The sequence below is a fragment of the Boleophthalmus pectinirostris genome, unplaced genomic scaffold, assembly GCF_026225935.1.
Source record: "Boleophthalmus pectinirostris isolate CB_2022bp ecotype Guang Dong unplaced genomic scaffold, ASM2622593v1 HiC_scaffold_18, whole genome shotgun sequence".
NCBI classification, from domain to species: Eukaryota; Metazoa; Chordata; class Actinopteri; order Gobiiformes; family Gobiidae; genus Boleophthalmus; species Boleophthalmus pectinirostris.
In genome coordinates, this window is record NW_026571133.1 from 45091995 (window position 1) to 45101973 (window position 9979).

Sequence of the window (9979 nt, forward strand, 5' to 3'; positions counted from 1 at the left end):
AGTCTCGCTCTAAGTTTAAGTCTAAAGCAGTGTTACTCCTGTACCCAGTGTTGGGGAGTAACAGATTACATGTACTGGAGTTACATAATCAGAGTACAAATTATGAGTAACTGTATTCAGTTACAGTTACTGTTTCAGTGAGTGGTAATTGGATTACAGTTACTTTGTTGAAATAAATGGATTACATGGCGGGATTTTCCTGTTTTCATATTTTGGGCTATATCCCTTTTTTTTTTTTTCTTTTTTTTTTTTACCAAGTCTAAACCAGGACTAATTCAGGATTGAACCAGGACTGAACCCAGGTCTAAACCAGGACTAAAACCAGGTCTAAACTAGATCTAAACCAGGTCTAAACCAGGTCTAAACCAGATCTAAACCAGGACTAAAACAGGATTTAACAGGATTAAACCATGTCACGTGGACGTGTCTCTTCTTCTTCTATCAATAATATTTTTAATTTGGTTCAGTAAAGTCTGGACTTTTTATTTTCTTTTATCAGACAAAACTTCTTATGTGAAGATTTCCTCGTTTTTGCTTTTCTACAGCAAATCAAGTAATCCAAAGTATTCAGATTATGTTACTCACTTTAAATAACTTAATGTACTACGTTACAAACTACATTTTGAGGTATGTAATCTGTAATCTGTAGGGGATTACATTTTAAAAGTAACCTTCCGTACACTGCCTGTACCAAGATGGCAGCTGCGTTGACGCGTATGCATCGATAGACAGCGGTAGACATATAGATATAGATCTACCGTTCTACATCTGAGTAAATCTATCTTATTCTCGCTGACCTAACTCTGTATAACAGTTGTAGTGTTTTCAACCTACAGATCAAAATAAGTCTTAATTATAGCCGAACAGAGCGAACGTAAGTGAATAGTGGAGGTATTAAATCAGAGTAAGACGTCTTCAAACATATAGAAGCTAAGACTGAACCCAAAGCTCGTTTCTGTAACAAAACATATCACAGGGTAAATTTAAACTGCTTGTAAAAATAGACTTAATCTCATAATTATGGGTTTGTATCACCTTAATATAATTTATACTTACGAATTATGACGTTTTGTATAAATTAGGAAAGAATAAGGTAAACGTACGTTATTTGCATTGTTAATAAAATACAGTGAGGCATCTTATTGCACACAGGATCTAAAAGTGACACGCAGGTGTATTTTGGTTTCACTGCGCATGCGCTAGCTCATAATATTCCACCTAAACCTATCTAACGTCAAATTTAACATATTTTATAACTTATTTATGAAAGATAAAGATGTTAAAGTAATTTATCTCGTGTTATTTGGAAGCGCTTTACACGTTAACCACAGCTTGTCCAGCAGAGGGCGCGCTAAAATGACGCGTTCAGTTTTGCTTTTAACCTTCTACCCGGATCTTATCGCCCCAAGACACACGTGAAAAAAATAAACACTGCGGGATCGTAGAAAAATGGAAATAAACTCCTCAAAAACGAGTTCGGACGCTTTACTGAGCTGTGGCGACGAGCGAGGTCAGGTTTACGTCTTTTCTGCTATGACCAGTGTAAATAAAAACGATCTAGAACGGAATTAAAAACTATAATTTGACGTAAAGCGTGTGGTCCGTATCTTAAGTGAGAGCAAAAAATCACAGATCACGTAACCGTAATGACTAGACTACACGATGACGAGTAGACACGTGTAATATAGCCAATGCTTTTTTCTGCATTGTCTCTATTTTACACAATCTGTTTTAAATGTTCCTAGTTGCAGTGTTGGGAAGGTGACTTTTAAAATGTATTCCCCTACAGATTACAGATTACATACCCCAAAATGTAGTTTGTAATATAATCCATTAAATTACTTAAAGTGAGTAATGTAATCTGAATACTTTGGATTACTTGATATTGTCATGCTTTTTAAAACTACACACTGTTAGGTGTCATATTGTTTAGACCTGGTTTAGACCTGGTTTAGACCTGGTTTCAGACCTGGTTGAGACCTGGTTTAGTCCTGGTTTAGTCCTGGTTTCGTCTTGGTTTAGTCCTGGTTTAGACCTGGTTTAGTCCTGGTCTCAGTCCTGGTTTAGTCCTGGTTTAGTCCTGGTTTAGACCTGGTTTAGACCTGGTTTTAGTCCTGGTTTTAGTCCTGGTTTCAGTCCTGGTTTCAGTCCTGGTTTAGACCTGGTTTAGACCTGGTTTAGTCCTGGTTTAGTCCTGGTTTAGCCCAAAATGTGAAAACAGGAAAATACCGCAGTGAAATCCATTTATTTCAACAAAGTAACTGTAATCTAATTACCACTCATTGAAACAGTAACTGTAACTGAATACAGTTACTCATAATTTGTACTCAGATTACATAACTCCGGTACATGTAATCTGTTACTTCCCAACACTGCTTAGTTGTAAATAACGTAAAGGTCCTATATTACGGAAAATTGACTCTTGTGAGCTTTTGCCATGTTAAAATTTTAGTACCTCGTCAAAAACTGACCTGGTGTTGTGTTTTGCATCATTCAAACATGTTTGAGTAACTCTATTATTTGTTTGTCTTCGTCTAGGACAAGGGTCTCCAACCTTTTTTCTCCTGAGCTACCTGTACAAAAGGAAAATGCCAGAGAGCTACTAGAAATTGAGTAAATATAAGGCCACAGTGAGCCTTAGATGAGGTGCAGTTAGAGGCCTATTAAACATAAACCATTGTCCATTTATTAGTGTACAAAATTAGGAATCTTAATATGTACCATAGTAGGAGGCTTTTAATTTAATAACATTTTAATAAATTAGACTTACACTTTATTGATCTACAAGGGTAATTGTTTGGACACAGGAGCTCACACATCACAATATAATATTATAACAAAGAGAAATACTGTATTTTCCAGGCTATTATGCGTTCTGGATTATAAATGTCATTAAATGGTCTATTTTCTAGTGATGGTGAGATGAAGCCCCATGAAGCACTGAAGCGTTCCATCCATTTGCTCGACTCTTGAGCCGATGCTTCATGGTGTTTCATTTGCTCCACTGCGCCATCAAGAGGCCAAAAAAATATGTAACAGGCAGAGTGAAAATAGAACAATCAACATGATCATCGAGGTTCTGATAGAAAGATTTATACTGAATAAATGAATGATTAAATATTTGAATGTTTGTGATTTCAACATACAAAGTGTGAATGTATTAACCTGGAGTCTGTGTTCATGATGTAACGGTCGGGTTAAAAGAAAAAGTTGGAACAAATTGGAGATCAGGATGTAATGTGACTCTGCTCGTGTTACTACTTTCTGTCTGTGCTTATGCCACAATAAGGATGGAAATATATGGTCATTTTATTCATTTTTATCTAAAAATATCAATGTCTCCACAGTATTTGGACTCAGACGGTTTCTTTTTTACAGAGAATTTCCCCTGCTTTAAAAAAAAAAAACTTTCACAGCGCACAGATGAAACAGGTGTGCAGAGAAAAGCCACCTGCTGCTTCATCGCCAAAAAAAAAAGAAAAAAAAAAAGAATCTCAAATAGAATGTACCAAAACCACAAAATGTTTTGGGGGAATCCGTTGCGTTTCTTTGGCCCTTATGTTTCAAATCGCACGTTCCTCGTCGGCGTGGAGTGATGAGTGTGTCTGTGGGTGTGTTTCTCTGTGCGGTTGCTGTCTGCTCCGTGTGTGTTTGTGTGTTCTGTGGGTGGTGTGGTTTTGTAGTTTACTGAAGTCGTGCTGGGACACCCCAGTGGATTCGTGTATAGGGCTCTGGATTGTGGGGCGCAGTCGTTTTTTGATGTGGTTGGAGGCTTAAGAGCGCAATCTAATAGCCCGGAAAATACAGTACTTGAATACTTTCAAGCAGAGATTGTGTATGTACTGTTGTAGTTGGGGTCAAAATAAATATTAAAATAGAATAAGACTCATTTGATTTGATGTTATGTTTCCAGGTTTCAGTGAGAAGTTGCTGCTCAAACCAAAACCCAGTGGCCCCCAGACGGAGAGAGTCCCGAGGAGCAGCGGTGAGAACAATGTTTACTGTAGAAACGTAAAGCTGCATTGGGTCACTTTTCTGTTGGAGGATCTGTCAGACGCTTTTCTCCATGGAGATGTTATTGCTTTGTCTGGAATGTTTCACAATATGGCATTAAACCTTTTTATCTGCATGGATACCAAACCAGACCAAGTTACACATCAGATCTGTGGAGAGGAAACCCTGCTCACAGTCAGAATATCTGTTTTTCTAGGGATTTCTGAGCTATAAAACCATGTGTAATTGAATAAATATAAAGTGAAGCTGTTTAATGTCACACTGTGGAACATTCCAGACAGCGCAGTAACGTCTCCATAGAAACAAGCAGGTGACGGACCCCCAACCGAAAAGTTACGCATTATAATGTCAACCTTGTCAACGTCACGGTTATATTTCAAAGGCTTTGACAGATGGGTCTGTTGTATGTTTTCCTCTTTAGTCCTGGATCGTCTGCAGAGCTTCCTGCCTCAGATGGCGGCGGCCAATCAGAAGCTGCAGAGGGAGATGGAGGCGGGGTCAGCGGAACAGTTCGACATTGAGAACGTGGACGAGGCACCGAGGGTCATCGAGATGGTGACGGATTTACTGTATTTATTAGTATATTACAATTTGAAAGGTTCAGTTGTTACTGTACTGTCCTCACCAGCTCGACAGAGCTCAACTCTGACAGTGACGACACAGCTGTAGTAGTTTTAACATTTAATGCTCCTCTTATGAACACAGAGTGAAACTGCAAGAGAAAATACAAAAATACAATCAGCCATGTTTTAATAATTTCACTTTCCAGTACATGTATATTGAGAGTGCAGTAACTTGTAGTAAAGCACTTACTACAAATTAAAATTTGGCTTATTTGAACATGAAAATAAATAAATGAATTTATCACACATCTGTCTTTATCACCAGCATATATGAGGCTGCATGATAGAAACAAAATAACGTCATGAATTACCATTTATATAAATAACGTGGCTGTTAACTATAATAATGTCTTTTTTAACTTTACAATTTAGTTTTTAAGTAATGTATACACCCATGAAATTCCCTAAATTAAATGTTCAAATATATACATACAGGCCTTGCTTCTGTAGCAGTTGCACTAAATTAGATTTTTTAGCTGTATGAGTCCATTTTTATCACCTTTTTACCAACTTCTCATCTCTCTCACTTATTTTTCAAACGTCTGGTTCCGTGGACTGGTGTGGAGTATCAAAATAAAAGCACATATTTCAAAATAAAAGTATTAAAATTAACTAGATGATGCCTGAAAGGATGAACAGTGAGAAAACAAAAAAATGTGTCTGTTTGCTGCAGGTCTTCCAATCAGTGAGAACAGGTAGAGGGCGCTCTAGGAAAAAGGATCAAATCTTTAGACACAACAGAATCCAGGCGCTCCAAAAAAGTAAAAAAAAAATAGTGATAGATAGTTACTATACATTTCCTCGTGTAAATTTGACTTTTTCGTTGTGTTTAAAGTTACTTTATTGGTCCCAACAGGTGAATTTAGTTTGGCAGTGAGTCAGCTGTTTCAATCTTTCACACACATCTGCATCTAGAAAAGTACATTGTGCAGCTAAAACAACTAAAACCCCCATCAGAAAGAGTCTATAATAGACATAAAGCCCTGGACCTGATTTATTTCCATGTATTTGAGCAACACATCTTGTCCCAGTACAGATAGATTATTTAAGCAGCTCTTGAGGTCAAAATCAATCCACATGTTCTGTCTGCATCTAATTATAAAGAGGTTTAATGTCTGAGAATCAAGAAGTGTGTGTTAGCATTAGGGATGGGCATGATTAGTCGATTAATTGATAATTGATCATTAAGAATTTCATTGATTACGTTCATTTTAATCGACAAACCGAATGTAGGTCGCTGTGTGTAGCGTAGGATGACCAAATGTCTGTGTCCGGGGACAAACAGGTGTGTACATGTGTCTCTGCATCAGAAGGAGCGAGACACAAACAGTCGGTCAGTCTGCAACGTACCGAAGCACAAATGTGGATTTAACGATGACTTGTACAAGAAATTCCACACTTTCCTTTCCGGACAAGTGTGAGTCCATGTGCACAGTGTATAAAGCAGCACATATGTTTCGGTGTCCAGGGGAGAAAAGTTTTGCCAGGTGAGAGTCGCTCAATGTGGATGACGAGTCCCCACCCCCCTCCCCCCGTACGCTGTCCTGGCTTTGACAAACGCAAATCTGGTCACACTAACCTGTATTCACCTGAGTCATGTCCTTTAGTCCGACAGAAATTGAACCGCATCAGCAACACAAGAGCTGTTTTTTTTTTTCTCCGCTTAGTTTATGCAAATGAGTCATGTGGTTTTAAGTTTGTTTCTGTGAGAGTTGTGCTGCATTAAACACATTATAATGTCAAACGGATTGATGTGGCTCTAGAGTGGTTACAGTTTATATGTCGTAAAGTTGAATTTATTTATGCAGATTAGGAGGGCAGATAGTAATAATAATGATGATCATTTTAATATAAAAATGTTAATGATTAATCGATAATCGATCTTTAATTCTCCCGACGATCGATTAAGAAAATTTAATCAAATGTTCATTCCTAGTTAGCATCCTGGTTGTAGACGGCAAAATTCTTCTCTGGTCTGTGAGAGTTGTGAAAAGTGCTTCTAAACTCATGGTGGTGAGTAATGAGGACGCTCTGAATGCAGAAGGGAAGTGAGAAAGAACTCTGGAACACTGTAAACTAGTTCTGTTTTTCTGTGTTTTGAATCAGTAAAAATCAGGTCCAGCTGTATTGTGATTATATTTTCTCAAAACTCAAAACTTTTTAAACAGCTTTTTAATCACCACACTGTTTTACTTTGTTGTGATGTTTATTTCATTTCTTTATCATAATCTTCTGAGAGTTAGAGTTAATCCTTCCCCTGCAGTTTTACAACATTTCATCTACATGATATTTATTCAGTATGTAGTGAAGTACATGATAATGTCTCTAGAGAAATAAGATGGAAAACAAAACACATACACATTACAAACACACACAGCTTTATAATATATTATCAATCATCACTTTTAAGTAACAATTCATGGATATCTGTTTTCCTGGTGATACATCTCTAAACTTTTGTACTTTTTTTTTTTTTTAAGATTAATATTCCAATATTAATCCAGGTCCAATATCACACAAAAGTGAATCTTATGAGCTTTAAGTCATGTTCTAATGTTGTTCCCTTCTCAAAAACACACCTGGAGTTGTGTTTGTTTCATTCACATGTTTGAGTAACTCTTTATTATTAGTCTGTCTACATCTTCAAAGCTCAAAACGCTCTGTTCCACCTTGTGAGGTCATGAAGCTGTAGTTTTCAAGCTACCGCATCAAGCGAACAGCTCCTTTTACCTTGTTCATCGGCATTTTAACTACGGTCATACAGTATTTTAAACATTTTTAACAACTCTAGTTTTGCTTATTTATAAATTGTACTTCAAAATGTACTGCAGTCACACACATACCTCACCACTGTGTACTTTGTCTTCCGGGAAGAGAACAGATCAGAAACAAGTGGAATATGGGTTCCTTTTTTTATTTTTCTGTCTTTAAAACATAAAAAAACAGAACTAGTTCATTGTAAACAGTTTGCAGTGGTCCAAAGTTCTTTCTCACTTCCCTTCTGCATTCACAGCGTCCTCATTATTCACCACGATGAGTTCAGAAGCACTTTTCCCAGCTCTCACAGACCAGAGCGGAGTTTTGTCATCAATCCTAATAACAACTAGCCCGCTAACCACACATTTCCTGTCCTCATTCCCCTTCAGGACGTCGCGTTGGTGGAGTTGGACGGGTCGGACGGCGGCTCAGAGGAGGAGACTGAGGATTCTGGGTCTGGTTCTGGTTCTGAAAGTGAAGATGAGACAGAAGTGACTGAACTCAACATAAAACTGCCCGGACCCAAGAGGAAGGCCCAGATACAGGTCCTACAGCCGACTGAATGAGGACGTCTCCACACATCTACAGTTTTTACACATTTGGATCTTTTGCTTTTGTCATTTTTCGATTTTTTTTTTTAAAGCTGCATTGTGTAACTTTCCGGTAGGCTAAATGGACTTTTCACCTTTTAACCACGTTACTGGAGGTTTTCACATTGTAAATCAGTTCATTCTGGTCTTTCAGATCACGTTAAAACAAAGTCTGTCTTGAGTGACAGAGCTTCAGACAGAGCAGTGCCTCCAGTTAACATCGCACTACTTTGCAGCTGCTAAGTATCAACTGGGTTCACAGCAAACACATGGTTCTATTACACATAAAGTCCTCACTGTGTAACGAAGCTGTCGTTTATGAAGAATAATCTCCAAAACCAGACTTTTCTTTTAAAGGTGCATTTTGTAACTTTTTGGTTGGGGGGTTCATCACCTGCTTGTGCAGCTGTTGCTCTGAACTGGAATGTTCCACAGTGTGACTTTAAACAGTTCTACTTTACATTTATTCATTTACAGGTGGTTTTACTGCTCAAATACCTAGAAAAACAAGCATTGTGACTGTGAGCGGGGTCGCCTCTCCACAGATCTGACCTGTAACCTGGTCTGGTTTGGCCATACAGTGACACATTCCAGACAAAGCAATAACATCAAGTTCAGTTTTTTTGTTGCTTTATGGATAACAAGAGACTGGAACTTCACATCTGCAGAAGAGAAGACCAACAATCTGAGAAATGAAATGACCGGACAGATATTTGAAAGTGGATCGTAAAGTTTCCACAAATTTAAAATAGTTTTTATATTTGATCTTTGTGTAAAGAGGGAGTATTCTGTAAAATCAATTTTTTTGTAGCTTTCTCCCATGTCCTAATGCTGTTCCTCATCATAAACACGTCTGAAGATGTTTTAGACTCATCCATGCATGTCTGAGTCATCTAGAGATCTCTCCTGAGCCCTATTCAAACCCTCCTTATGGTTAACAGTACAAACCTGTACGAGGCTCCTCCCACAAGCCTACATCACCCATGCTCCCAAACGACAACGCACCATAAATATGCCAAAACTTGAAACTAAACTGTGCACAGCGACGTGACAAACCTGCTGTGATGTGCAGCTGTTTGATCAGCGCGACGCATGCTGATTATGTCGTGATCGCGCTCTGATGGGGTAGTGACTTAGCACAGGGAGCAAAGAGAGTGAAACTTATGAAATTAAATATGTGATATGTTACAATTAAATTTAAAATTTAAAATTAAAAACAACACTGTAAGTTGGAGTATTTCTGTTAACTCTGAATGATTAAACTCTGAGCCACTTTTGTAACTGAAACATGTGCCATATGTAAAAAGTGATTATTATGACAAAAAAGATTGTTTATATTTTGATTAAACACATTTTATTGTAATAAAGGTTCAATGGTCGTGAATTACAGAAATGAAAATCTTTGTTTTGCGATTGCAGATTTTAAGGAAATTGTGCTGAAATCCAATTTCACTAAACAAGGAACAAGTCAGTTGCAATATTACACTAAATGGACTCTTGTGAGCTTTAAGCCATGTTACTTCGCAGTCCGTAAGAATTCCAAGGGCTAACTGCCGTGTGTTAAGTAAACATTCAACGAGGAGCCTGTTAAAAACAGACAAAAGCTAGATACAGTCATGGACAAAATTGTTGGTACTCCTCTGGTAATGAAAGAAAAATCAACAATGGTCACTGAAATAACTCGAAATTAAGAAAAGCAATAATAAATAAAAAAATCCTGACAAATAACCAATGATAACCAGACACTGTTTTTGAATTGTTCAACAGAATTATAAAAAAAAAAAAAAAACTAATGAAACTGGCCTGGACAAAAATGATGGTTCCCCTAGAAAAGATTGTAAAGAACTGAACAATAGGGACATGTTGAACTTGGGTGTGTGATTGTGGTGGATCCCTCTGCCACCTCTCCATACTGTCAGTATCATTTCATTTACATTAAGTTCATTACATTACACAGAATTACATTTCTTTATTTAGACTTATATTCTAATTTGA

At 37.5% G+C, this 9979-nt stretch overlaps 1 protein-coding gene across 1 annotated transcript; it reads left to right on the plus strand.

Annotated features, from left to right (window-relative positions):
* Positions 1–1390: 1390 nt before the first annotated feature.
* On the plus strand, positions 1391–9368 carry nopchap1 (NOP protein chaperone 1). The gene is made up of 4 exons (XM_020923661.2): positions 1391–1510; positions 3914–3985; positions 4436–4569; positions 7784–9368. The coding sequence occupies exons 1-4, from the start codon at positions 1450–1452 to the stop codon at positions 7958–7960; spliced, it is 444 nt and encodes a 147-aa protein (XP_020779320.1). The 5' UTR covers positions 1391–1449; the 3' UTR covers positions 7961–9368.
* The last annotated feature ends 611 nt before the right edge of the window (positions 9369–9979 follow it).